The 13,248-nt window shown below is 46.0% G+C and overlaps 1 protein-coding gene across 18 annotated transcripts in view; it reads left to right on the forward strand.

The window, feature by feature from the left end:
- The window catches only part of AKAP13 (A-kinase anchoring protein 13), a 323,670-nt gene that overhangs the window by 293,138 nt on the left and 17,284 nt on the right, over nucleotides 1–13,248 (forward strand). For 14 of the 18 annotated variants that reach the window (XM_044388388.3, XM_044388390.3, XM_026510422.4 and 11 more), the window contains 8 exons: nucleotides 1,594–1,729; nucleotides 3,162–3,274; nucleotides 3,873–4,025; nucleotides 4,630–4,880; nucleotides 7,233–7,358; nucleotides 7,468–7,585; nucleotides 8,280–8,528; nucleotides 12,251–12,327. In XM_044388388.3, the coding sequence (XP_044244323.2) occupies nucleotides 1,594–1,729; nucleotides 3,162–3,274; nucleotides 3,873–4,025; nucleotides 4,630–4,880; nucleotides 7,233–7,358; nucleotides 7,468–7,585; nucleotides 8,280–8,528; nucleotides 12,251–12,327 (1,223 nt within the window). The remainder of the gene's footprint in view (nucleotides 1–1,593; nucleotides 1,730–3,161; nucleotides 3,275–3,872; nucleotides 4,026–4,629; nucleotides 4,881–7,232; nucleotides 7,359–7,467; nucleotides 7,586–8,279; nucleotides 8,529–12,250; nucleotides 12,328–13,248) is intronic. The other 4 variants (XM_044388391.3, XM_048220777.2, XM_048220788.2 and 1 more) reach the window with 2 other exon arrangements.

Below are 13,248 nucleotides of genomic sequence, written 5' to 3' on the forward strand. Positions count from 1 at the left end.
CATGACTTCATGCTGCTTCTCCAGCCTTTTCTACTGACTCTCTGTACATCCTCTCTCCTCCTCCGTTCTCTTCCGCTTGTGTTGTACTGCATGAGTACTTCTGCCCTCATTCATGCGTTCTCCTCCTCACAATGTCCTCTTTTCCTTCGACCTCCCCACATCCTTACCATTCTTCAAGAACCAGCGTCCCTTCCTCCGCCGGATTTTATCCGCTCACTGACTTCCTCCTGACACACGGAGGATGTGCCCCAGGCTCGTGGACACCAGCACATTCCCTTCTCTACCGTTGCGCCCATTCCCTGTTGGGGCAGAGCCCACTCTTCATGCTTTTCATGTGCTTCCTGCAGGAAGGGTCTGGTCATATGGTAGTGTAGCGTGTTTCTGGTGTCTTACTGTGTCACCTTCCTCTAAATAGAATTTGAATTGGAAATTAATGGTTTTATTAATTTTTATTAAGTCAGAAACATCCTGCAATACCATGAATGTCGTAACAGCTGCCCCTGTCTTATTTCCTCCAGCTCTTGACACTCCCGGGGATAGAGAAATCATGCAGCCCGTGTCTGGGGCACGAGCTCAGTTACCAAGGAAAAATAATTTGTTAGCCAAATGCCAGTGTGACCACTTAAGCATAAAATTAGAGCTTCAGTTTCCTCTCTGGTCATGTTCAGGGGACCCGCACAGTATGAGAACAGCTTAGCTGTGTGACATTTAAGTGTTGCATTTTCCCTAGCTGTAAATTAAAGGAATTGGTCAAAATCTGCATTCTCAAACAAGGTACAGAAGAATCATTTGGGGATCATAAAATGTGTGGACTCCCAGGTCCCACCCCCAAGGGATGAGAAGAGCTGGGAGTTTGCATATCTCACAAGCACCTCACATGTGGCTGGATAGGCACTCGTGAAGAACACTGGGCCCTGTTATCTCTGGTTTCTTTTATCCTTAAAATTCTTCCAATTTTATTTTACTTTGAGTTATTTTTTGTGTTTAAATATACTATTATCCCATGATTCTTTATCCCCATTGCCTAATCTTCTTGCTACCCCACAGCTAACTACTATTCTTAGCTTCATATTTATCTTCTTCAAGTTTTTTTTAATTTACTTTTAAGATTTTTATTTATTTGACAGAGAGCACAAGCGGGGGAGGGGCAGAGGGAGAAGCAGGCTCCCCTCTGAGCAGGGAGCCCGATGCGGGGCCCAATCCCAGGACCCCGGGACCATGACCTGACCCAAAGGCAGACATATCTTGTAGAAGAAACATATTCAGGGTGCCTGACTGGCTCAGTCAGTGGAGCACGCAACTCTTGATCTTAGGGTTGTGAGTTCAAGCCCCATGTTGGGAGCGGAGATTACATTAAAAAAGGGGGGGGTAGAATAAAACTATCCTAAAATGGAATTACTGGATCAAAGGATATAGGCATTTGCAGTTGCAGTAGATATTGCCAGATTGTCCTCTGTAGAGTTTCTGTACCCACTTACACTCCCAGGACAAGTCTGTTTTAAAGAAATTTGCTTCTATTTGACATCTGTCAGATGAGTCACTACTCGTGAGCTTGGATATGTGGTTCAGTCAGTGTCCTCTCTTCCTTTACAGCCTCACAGCCCAAGGAGCGTCCTCGATCTGCAGTCCTCCTGGCGGATGAAGCCACTGCCATTCCCATGTTTGCCAACAGACGGTCCCAGCAGAGCGTCTCACTCTCCAAAAGTGTCTCCATACAGAACATTGCTGGGTAAGTGGGGGTTTAAAGATAGCACAGTTGACATCTTGGTGACAGGAGCTTCATAACCGTATCATTTGATGAAAAGATTCTTTTCATTAGGAAAAAATGTATAAAATAATGACTTGGTGCACGAGCAGGTGTTACAGACGTCGAGAGTGGGGATTGCATTTTGATGCACTGTAGTGCCCACCATTGTGTAGCAAGGATCCCCTTTAAACACTGTCGTCAGCCATGTTGTCCTATGCCTCGTGCTTGGTCAGCCTCGCTTTTAAGGATCCTGAATTATAAAAGGATGGTTTTTAGATCAAAATAAGAAGTGAAAATGGGGGGGAGGAGGGAATGACTTATTTCTGATTTTTGTTTGTAACCACTTACATTTTCAGATATTACACTTTTCTCTTGGTCAGGTGAACCTAGTGTTTCTGCTGCTTTTTATAAATCTCTTTCCTGTGCCTGCATCTTGATTCTCAAGTCAGTTCCATGGGAATGAATAATGGGCCAGTTACAACTTTAGCTCCCCACTCCTCATTTGCACTAAATTCCTTTTGTGGTCCCTGCAAAAGTTGCTGTGTCCCCTGACTGCTCAGGCCTCAGCTGTCACATGGCTAGCACAGGGCTGATTATGATGTTGCTGGCTGTTTTGGGTAATAAGACTCCTGCTTTCCCATCAAGTAAAGAAGTCATCTCAAATGTAGGACTCAAAACATCTCTTCCATCTCTCTTAACCTATGCTGGAGCAAAATTCTTAACTAAAGGATGCAAATCTTCTTTTGTCTGTACGTCCTAACCTCTGTGCTGGCTAGTGTTTTCTTGTTAAGAAAAAAACGTTTCAGGTATTTTTATTTTGTTTAGTCTTTGTATTGTCATTATTCAAAGGCCTTCCTTTCAGAGTTGTTACGGTTTCAAAATTTGCATTATGACTTTAAAAAGCTAGTCTTTAAATAAAATATAAAGTTTTAAATGACTCTGGCTTGCTTTTGTGTCCTACCAGAAACATTTATTGGGGGCCTACCCTGCTAGCTGGTGGGTTGGGTTTGAGGAAGTCCAGGGAATACAGTTTATTAGAGGTGCTTGGTTATTTAGAGAATAAGGAGGTAAAGTTAGTGGTTACACAGTGAGTTTAAAATGGGGAAATTTCTTACGTAATGTGTATACAGTTTAAGGGAAGAGCGTTTGCCTTGTTACCTATCATTAAAAAAAAAAAACAAAAACAAAAAACGAAGGCTCAAGAAGTTCAAGTTCGCAGTGATGTTAGATGCTTCTGACCTTCATTAATAGTTTGTGTTATATGTTGCCGGGTACCTGATGTAAGTAGTTTGTCTTCCATTATTTGGTACTTAGAGCCAGCTGTCATTTTAGAGTTTTTCAGGTACTCATTTGAGAATGCAGACCATGGTTTATCAAAACGTGTTTGACAGTAGGTGCTTCTTTTTGTCCCCAGAGTTGGCAATGACGAGAACATATCAAACACCTGGAAATTCCTGTCTCATTCAACAGACTCACTAAATAAAATCAGCAAGGTCAATGAGTCAACAGAATCACTAACTGATGAGGGTAAGAGGAAATTATGGCCTGTGTCTTATACATCTTTGGAGACTGGGTGCCGTTCCCTGAATATAAGTGTTAATGAAATAATAGTCCCTGCCTCTTCCTTACTCCTGTGAAGGTTCTCTAACCTGCCTTTAAATCATCAAACGCTTTATAATGAATTGGTAATCAGACCTATCCAGTTATTAGGCAGTTGTCCATTGAGGGATGTCATTGACTTTCCTGTGGTCAGTCTGTAGTACAGACACTTGTCCTTTGTCTAGACTTTCGGTACACGGTCAGTTGTAGCTCTCTGGGCAGGTCGTAAGCCTGCTGTCTTCAAGTCAAGTTACCAGGTCCTTTTCAATTCCTTATTCACATAGGACTCCTGAATCTCAGTCACATTTGATTTATGTGATATTTATCACTCTTATCCAGAGTCGTGGAGTGTGTCACCCCAAACAGGAAATGATTCTTTCTGGTACTAGACTTTGCATTCTAGGAATATTCCCTGTGTCAGTGCCGTGTTTGTGTCTTACGAAGTTGTCACCCGAGGAGAGTCCAGTGTAGGCTTCCTAGAGCTCACAGACCCTGGATTCTGATCCTGATCTTCTGATATTTTGAGGAGTAGGTACAGACATGAATGAAGGACAGCTAATGGGGGACTTCGAGATGGAATCCAAACAACTAGAAGCCGAGTCCTGGAGCCGCTTAGTGGACAGCAAGTTTCTGAAACAGCAAAAGAAAGATGTGGTCAAACGGCAAGAAGTGATTTACGGTGAGACTCTCCATTGCCGCGCTAATACTTGGTTTGCGTTGTGCAGCATTTTTTATCAGGGGAGTCACTGGACCATGGAAGGCCAATTTTCAAGTGTATAGCAGGTCAGAGATTTTCTTTAAAAACTTTGAGGTCTAGAGACATGATCTTATTTCTGTCCTTTCCTCTTTAAAATTGTTTCCTTTAATTTTATTGAACATTTTATTGAATATGAGTGCTTATTTACATAGCTGCCCTAGAAAGAGATCTCTTGTGATGCTTCAGTTCGATTCCTCAGTTACACTGGAAACCAAGCACGAGTCATTTCTAGGAAATGGGACACAGCAAATTGTGAAAGGCTCTGAATCCAACAAAGGCCACTTGGGGAACCACCATTTAAGAGTGATGGACTCCAGTATGCTGTCAGTAAACAGTGTTAGGGCATGTGAAATAGAGGAATAAGATGAGAGCACTTGGGAAAGAGAGCTGTTGACCCGGTTTTTAAGTTTAAATTGTGCTCTAAACAGCTTTAAGACTCAAATGGGCTCTTAATGGCAGCAGATGACCTTTGAAGGAGAGTCCTTTAAAGGAACATTCCTGACCACTAAGCTTTGTCCTCCTTCAGAGTTGATGCAGACAGAGTTGCACCACATCCGGACGCTGAAGATCATGAGCGATGTGTACAGCCGGGGCATGATGACCGAGCTGCTCTTCGAACAGCAGACAGTGGAGAAGCTCTTCCCCTGCTTGGACGAGCTGATCGGTATCCATAGCCAGTTCTTTCAGAAGATCCTGGAGCGGAAGAAGGAATCTCTGGTGGATAAAAGTGAAAAGAACTTTCTCATCAAGAGAATGGGAGATGTGCTTGTGAATCAGGTGAGCAATGGGAAGGATCTTCCCCACAAAACAGGGTGCAAAGGGAAGCTTCGGGGTTCAGCAGCCACTCGTTCACATCCTGGCTGTACTATTCATTGTCAGCTTAGGCAAGTTACTGAAACCCTCTGAGCATCAAGTTTCCTTTTCTGTAAATCAGGACAGATTTTCTTTCTTAACACCATTTTTTTTAAATTAAAAGGAATGTATACATAAAGTACCTAGCATATATGGTAGATACTGAGTAAAAGCCCATTTTCCTTTCTCAGCATCCAGACCGTCATCCGAAACAGGGTAGTTTAAAAAATCAAAAGCCGTGTGTTGGAATCTCAGCGTCCCCCTGTGCCTCAGATCAGAAAGAACTCGTTTATCTGAAAACCAACGGAGCATAGAAAATTGAATTTAAGAAACTATTCATAAAATAGATCTTGCTGATGTTTTCATCAGGGGTGTGGTATGGTTTCAGCCCTACTCCAAAAACAGTTGGGCCAGAAGTTATTTTGAAAAAAGCGTCGCGAGTTTAACCTTTCCAGCTGAGGGGCACAGCAAAGCCGACTAGTTCTTCTTCCCCAGTGGGTCTCTGCCTCGGCGTAAAAGCAGAGGCTGTATTGCTGGAACATTGGCCCGAGACCTGGAAGTATTATCCTTCCCTTATATGCTTCAGCGCATACCCCTCGCCTCATTAATTCATTAGTGCATTCATTCGTTCCTGTCTCACGTATTTACTGGGCGTCTGAATCCCAGCTGGAACCACAAGGCAGCCACAGCATCGACCTGTGCCTCACGGACCCGTGTTCCCAAGTAAACATAGGCATGGTAGGAGGTAAGTGCACATGCAGTTCCCACGCTGGAACGCAGCTGTCTGCCACAAACAGGGCCTCGGAGTGGGAGCAGTTGGCTCTGCAAGTGAGGACCTTTCTTCCCCAAACATCCCCTCCCAACATTTTCCGTGCCTCTCTGCCATCAGACCTGCACAGGTGCCTCATCTAACCTTGGCTCATGTTGTCCGTGGCTCACTGTACCAGTGCACGTCCTCTAGTAAGATCTTTGATGGTAGGAGTCATATCTTAGCCCCCATGGCGTCCATTTGTTGGTTCTGTGTGCCCGTTCTAGAATCATCCTTTTAGAGCACTTGCTTCGTGGTGGGAGTGGAGGACCTAAAATCTCTGCTTAGCTTCCCCTTTGGTAAAGGGGAAAAGGAAAAGCTAGCTGCCCTGGACCTTTTTTTACGTTTTTTTGATAAGGATCAATTTGGGTTGCCTTCAGAGGTTTTTAGTACACTGGAAATTGATGCTTATTAGCATGATCCTATGGACCCCATACAGAGCGATTCATTGGTTTACCCCAAAGTGAACATATCTTGAGATGAGCCGTTGAGATTACACACATTTTAGGAATGAGTAAAGGCCACGCAGAGAACTGTTAGGACAGCTGGTCTGAGGTAGGTGAGGTAAGCTGATCCCTGGGTAATACTAGCTGTTTCTGCTGCCTTTATAATTTATCAAGTTTAGATTTTTAAGACTATCCCACAGGAAAACTTTAGTGAGCCTCCTTGTTTTACCACCATGTTCATGACAAATGGAAATCGGAACACATTTTGAATTACTTAAGTGCACAACACATAGATATTTCTGTGGTGGTTTTTTAAAATATATGGAACGTGTTTAATGAAATAAATTAATACGCCATATAATGCACCCATTAAAAGTATACAGCTCAAAAAAAAAATGTACGGCTCAGTGGTTTATATCCACAGAGTTGTACGACCATCATCACAGTAAATTCTAGAGCATCTTTATCACCCTGTCCCCCGACTGCCCCTCCCTTGCGTGTCTGCTAATCTACTCTCTGTCTCTGTGTTTGTCTCTTCTAGACTTGTTATGTAAAGGGGCCAAAATAATACATACACCTTTGCAGTTGGCTTTTTTCATTTAGAATAATGCTCTCAAGGTTCATCAATACTGTAATGTGTATCTATGCCTTTTTATGGCTGAATGATGGTCCCTCCTACGTATTTGTCACATCGTATTTATCCTTTGATGGACATTTGGTTTCTTTCCACTTGGGGGCACTTGTGAACACGGCGGCCGTGAACTTTCATAGCCAAGTTTTTGTGTGGAGTAGGTTTTATGCCTCGGAGCGAATTGCCTCAGAGAGCTGCACACAGGAACTGTGTAGCTCTCGGAGGAACTGCCAGACTGTTTTCCAAAGCTGCTGCACCATTTAAATCTTCGGGGGAAATTCTTGGGGAAGCACTCTTGTGTTTTACAAATAGACTGGAAACTGTATACAAAATGGTGGTAAAATTTCAGCAGCCTGAGCTCCAACTTAACTTCTATCCTCTTTTCTCCGCAGTTTTCAGGGGAGAATGCAGAGCGCTTAAAGAAAACATACGGCAAGTTTTGTGGGCAGCACAACCAGTCTGTGAACTACTTTAAAGACATTTATACCAAGGATAAGCGGTTCCAGGCCTTTGTGAAGGTATGGGTGTGAAATATGGAAATCCCCACCATTGTACGGGCACTGTCGCTGTTAGTTGAGCCAGAACCTTCCTTGAGTAGCTCCTGATAATCGGTTCTGTCCTTTGCAGAAGAAGATGAGCAGTGCCGTCGTGAGGAGGCTGGGAATCCCAGAGTGCATATTGCTGGTGACCCAGCGGATCACCAAATACCCGGTTTTATTCCAGAGAATACTGCAGTGTACCAAAGGTGAGCCTCTCTCCTCCCCCAGTCATGTCTGTCAGTGGACTGTTTCCCATGTGTCCAGCAGCACAAGAGGCCCCAAGGAAGAGCTCCTTCATGCTCTTGCAGGTCTATAAGAGATCCTGTGTTTTGCCTTAAAAACCGTTTTCTTAAGTGAAAACTTGAAATGCTGCGTCACCAGTCTTAGGGTGAATGTAGCAGGAAGGGAAGGAACCACTTACTGACTCCCTCCAGATTCTGCAACCTGGGCAACTTCCCTTACCGTGAGACTGGGTGGTGCTTCCCCCCAGTTCTTTCCATAAGTGCCAGACCTGCTGCTTTTTCTCACTTTGCCAGGACTTACCAGTTCCTCTCTCTTGGCTAACCCTGCTCCTAGGCAGTTCCATTAAAGGAGAGGTAAAACAAAGACACAAGTTAAAGAATTGTTGTTCCTCTCCCTCCCTGAAATTGTTAGGTCCTTTTACTTCAGGACGCAGCATGGAATTCTGTGTTGTGTCTATCAGTGAAAACATCTAATTTTATTTAGAATTGACCTTACGACAGGAATTGGCACGGGACCTTTGGTGTGTTGGCTTCACTCTGTCACACACACTATCAGCCTGTCGCCAGAGGGAAAATGACGGTGTGGAGTGAGGAAGTAGGTTTCCCCTTCCTTGTCTGAAAGGACCCATTAAAAACAGGCTTATTCCTTCCTCCCAAGACAATGAAGTGGAGCAGGAAGACCTGGCTCAGTCCCTGAGCCTGGTGAAGGATGTGATTGGCGCTGTGGACAGCAAAGTGGCAAGTTATGAAAAGAAGGTGCGTCTCAATGAGATTTATACAAAGACAGATAGCAAGTCGATCATGAGGATGAAGAGTGGCCAGATGTTTGCGAAGGAGGATTTGAAGCGGAAGAAGCTTGTGCGGGACGGGGGTGTGTTTCTGAAGAACGCAGCAGGAAGGCTGAAAGGTAAGGCCCGCCTTCTGTCTGCGTCCACGCGTGTACCGGAGAAGAGCAAGCAAACGTCAGATGTTTTTGTTAGAAATACACTGCCGGGTTTTTCCTGCAGAGCCCACATCTGCACATCACACAGGGGCAACAGTCTTTTAATTGTTCTTAATTTTGTATCAGAAAGGACGAGGTTGAGATAAATTACGAGGTCATAAAGTCCCCCAGTAAGATAACAAGGGAATGATGCAGGTAGGGAAATTGGTGAAAAAATATATTTTAAAAGCAAAGCCAGGTGGCCCTTCTCGGCACCTGCTCCTGGTGGCCCTGAGGGAAAGCAGGCCACAGGCGGCCCCAGAGAGTAGGCGGCGGAGGGGGAGCTGGTGTGCAGGTCTGAGTGTTATAGCGTGGCACTCGTGTCGCTATTCTCGTGGAGTGGGAGACCACAAGGACAGGCCCAGGAGCAGTGGTGTCCAAAGAGAACAAGCAGTAACAAATCTCATGCCAGCCAGGAAGACGAAAGAAAGGTTGAAAAGGAGCAAGTTGCTAATAACCGAGAGCAGTTGGCCCTGCCCTGGAAGCTGGTGACTGTCTCCTGTGCCTCCAGTCAGTCGGCGGCCGTCCCATCCTGCAGTATAGCTGGGACGCATGTCCGAGCTCAGACAGAGAGCCACAGGCAGGGCTGAGAGGGGAGCGTGGGGAAGGGCTCGGGAGGAAGGGAGATGGGAAGGAAAAGCAGTTCAGTCGTCATCTGCGGGTACTTAGCACTGACCCTCCTCACCATGGCCATCCTGACAAGTGTGGCCTAGGCCTTGAATCCAGATGTTTTCCCTCAAGCTCATAGGGAGACACACGTGGCTCCTGAGCTTGGTGTTCTCAGTGTACCGTTGTAACCCTTCTGGTGCCGTGTGTCTCTTGTGGCAAGATGCTCGTACTATATTGTGAAGTTCATAAAACAGCTTAAAAAGGCAAAAAAAAAGCCAAGTGTAAGATTACTGCAAAAACTCAGGCTTATTAAGGAAGGTGTATTCCCCTATAGAAATGGGCAACACATTTGGGGTTGGGGTCTCTGGGAACAGTTGCAAGGAGGGGAAGCCCCATCATGTAGCAATTCTGAGTCTGTGAGATTAAAAACACATCGCTTGTTCTGGAGAGAGATGGTAGAGGGCTTTTCAGTTCGCAAGACCTTAGAGGAAACGTACGCTTAACTTGCGCCAACTAGATAGATTATTAAACTTGATGATATTCATCTCTTGTATCTTCCTCTAAGCAAGAGAATCATAAAAGATACTAATTTTCCATTTGGTTTTAATTTTTTCTTTTAAGAGATAAGCTACATCAAGTTAAGGAAGTTACTGTGAGGTTTGTTAATTCATCTGTACATCTGATTTTTTTTTTTTTTTTTTAATAAATCTTGTCATCGAACCCATATTCTCTAGGCCTGACAGCTCCGGCTTCACCAGCAGCCCTGAGCATGCCCGCCCCAGCCCCTCTGAGCTGCGTGCACACGGCAGGCTGGCCCTGTGCCGTCACCCCCGCTGACATAAAACCAAGACTGGGGATGAAATCGGGGCCTCTCTCGTCTCTCATGTGTCAGGAGCACTGTAGGCAGCTGCTGTCAGCCAATACCCTGGGGTCTTTAGCTAGCGTCTCACCATGCTCGGACCAAACAGTAAAGACGTCCCAGGGAATCAGTGGGCCTCAAAGGTGAATGAAGCTGACCCTGCCTAGAAGTTGGGCTCCAAATGAAGAGGGCTGTGCAGGGTGCTTGCTCCACAGTCTGCTGGGGGCTGAACTAACTGAGCACTGGGGGAGGCAGTGAGGAGCGGCATTGAGTGAGCCGTGAAGGAGGAAGGGCAGGTGCAGCCGGCTCTCAGGCAGCCGAGACGGTGGTGGGGAGGGCTGGGGACGCGGACAGAGAGGGGCCTAGTCCAGACGGAGACGTGAACAGCTGACGCTGTTGATTGCGGTAGGCAAAGAATGGGCTCCAGATAAAGGGTTTTCAGCAGGGAAGGGATACATTAGATTGTTTTCTAGCATGACAGTGGAGGCAGCGAGGGAGCAGCAAGCAAGAGTGGGGAGAGGCTGGCGACAGAGACAGAAGCACCCCTGCTACAGGGAGTCAGGGCAAGCACACCAGCCCTGAGTTGCTATAGGGCATGAAAAGGAGGGACAGGAGCCTTTCAGAGAAAAGAACAATCCCTTCCTGCCTCCAGCAGATATGTTTCTCTGCTCCGTGGTGAATTTGAACTAGGTCATCCCTGAGGCTCCCCCCGCTCCCAGCCCCAGTCCTCCGATGCTCCAAGGAGCCCGGATCAGGACTCTGCCCACACTGCCGCGGCGGGACCAGCTTCGGGGCAGCCGGGCCAGGCACTTGAGAAATGCGTGCCTCTTCTTGCAAGGCCCTGAATTTCCTAGAGCTGCCGCTGCCTGGAGCCAGCACTTAGTTCTTTCCCGCGCGCAGCGACTTGTTTATTCGTTCCCAAAGTAACGACTGATGGATGCCAGCTGTAGGCATGAAGCTGTGGTCAGCCGGTGGCAGCAGGACAGGCTGTCTGGCCTGAAGGGCCTCCTGTGGAGATAGGGGTCAGTGTGGAGCCCTTTTCCCCTCAGGCGAGCTCGTGCCGGAAACAGCCAGTACTGCGCTGGGCACCCCTTGAAAGGGACAGGCTTGTTCTCTGATCCGCTGACACTGATCACAGAAGCCTCAGCATCCAGCAAAGTTGGAACTTGTGTTTTGGAACTTTTTTTTCTGTTTTGGCAGACACCCGAATTATTTAAAACTAAACTTTAAGAAACTTGTCAAAACTAATAGTCTGCAGTCTGGTTGGTCTAGGCTGGAAGCTGTACCTCCCTAGGAGTCAGCTTTGTCCCCTTCGTGGCCGTGTGGTGACCTACACAGAGAGGGGCTTCCGGCTGGGGCTGAAGCAGTAGAAAAGGCCACCTGGGAGGGGGCTGCATACGTCAGCTCCATTCTTTCCCCGAGGAGTTGTAGGGGGAAGATGACACGGGGCCGGCCTGTTGGATCTCTGCAGATGCCAGACTCTAAGGGGGTACTAGAAAATGCCGCTGCGTGTTCTCCAACAGAGTGAGAGGGTGTGGCGTTGTCTGGATCACTAGATCCAAGTAGAGATCTCACTCTGGCTTTTGTTTTGTTTTGAGTTGAGAGGAACAGCAGGCCTCATCGGTGGTAGAGGAGGTTGAGGCTGACTAGGGTCTCTTGGAGCGGGGGGACGACGAACCATTGTGTTCCCACGTACCTGTGACATGAGGGGGCGTTGTGGAGCCATTCTGTCCTCCTGCAGGTGCGGGGAGTCTGCCTTTCGTTAAACAGAGGTATTTCTACACATCACCTGTTGGCAGCTCTCTGGTCTGCTCTCCCACGCCTCTCCCAGTGTTAGGATCAGAAGTCGAGGAGTATTACGACCTGAGTATTTGTTTGCTGTTTATGATCTGTTAAAGTCCTTCCCCACTTTATTCTTAAAGTATTTTTTTCCTTCAGGTCTCACCTTATGGGATCTATCTTTCCAGGACAAAGTGATCTAGCTTTGGTGCTAACTACCATTTAAAAATGCCTCTAAAAATCTAATGTCTCGCCGTGGGTCCTGCAGAAATGTAAACCCATCTCCTTGGAGGAGTGGAGAGTACTCTCCCATCCTGATGTGCCCTGCTGGCTGCATTGGCCTCTAACTGGCTTCACTGTTAAGTAATCCTTGTCCTTTCTCTCCTTCCCCACTTTATAGAGGTTCAAGCAGTTCTGCTTACGGACATTTTAGTGTTCCTTCAAGAAAAAGACCAGAAATACGTCTTTGCGTCACTGGTAAGCTGAACTGTCAGTCTCTTCTGTTTGTAATGAATAGTATTCAAAACAGCTAGCGTGAGTATGGAGTCCAAACGCTGGATTTTTGCTCTCCCACCCTCTCAAAATTACTTTGCTCAGGACAGATCCCTCTGAGTAATTTCTCAGATAACGCTTGCAATTTTCCACCCCCCCACCCCCCCCAAAAAAACATCATTTTTCTGTTCCCTCACAGTTCCTTTGAGAGCCTTGGACGTTTGATCTAAAGAGATGTGTCACTGGAGTATTTGTTGCATGTTATACCCCATAAATCATGCTAATTTATAATGTTCCCAGCCAGAGTCACAGAGGAACCTAGACGGGTTCACCGTGTAGAAACCACGTCTGGAAACTCTGTAGATATAAATTACCATTTCTTTTTCGGAAACCTTTTTCTGTTTGCTAAAGTGTAGATGAAATAACAAGATACTTCTCTTTATCTTAAGTCTACTGTTGTTTTTAAACCGTATGCTTTTGTCCCGTCTTACTGAGAAGTAATTGACCTGTATCACCATCTAAGGTGTACAGAATGATGGTTCGATTTACATATATTATTAAATGATGATCACAGTTATCATCTCATGTAGATAAAATATAAAGAAGGGAGAAATGAAAATAGCTGTTGGGATGAGAACCCTGAGAATGGCCTTGCTCCCTCGGCACCTTTCCTGTGCACCGTACCGCAGAGTTAGCCGTGGTCCTGTTCACGTTGCATTGCTGGAGCTTCCTTCTCTCATAGCCGGAAGTTTGTACCTTTGGGCCACTCTCCCCATCTCATTCCCCTTCCCCACCCCTCCACATCTGGTAACCACAAGTCTGGTCTCTTTTTCTGTAAGTTTGGTGTGGAGTTTTTTTGTTTTTGTTTCTGTTTTTCTTTTTTTAGCTTCCACACATAAGTGAGAT

This window comes from Ursus arctos, unplaced genomic scaffold, assembly GCF_023065955.2.
Source record: "Ursus arctos isolate Adak ecotype North America unplaced genomic scaffold, UrsArc2.0 scaffold_28, whole genome shotgun sequence".
Classification (NCBI taxonomy): Eukaryota; Metazoa; Chordata; class Mammalia; order Carnivora; family Ursidae; genus Ursus; species Ursus arctos.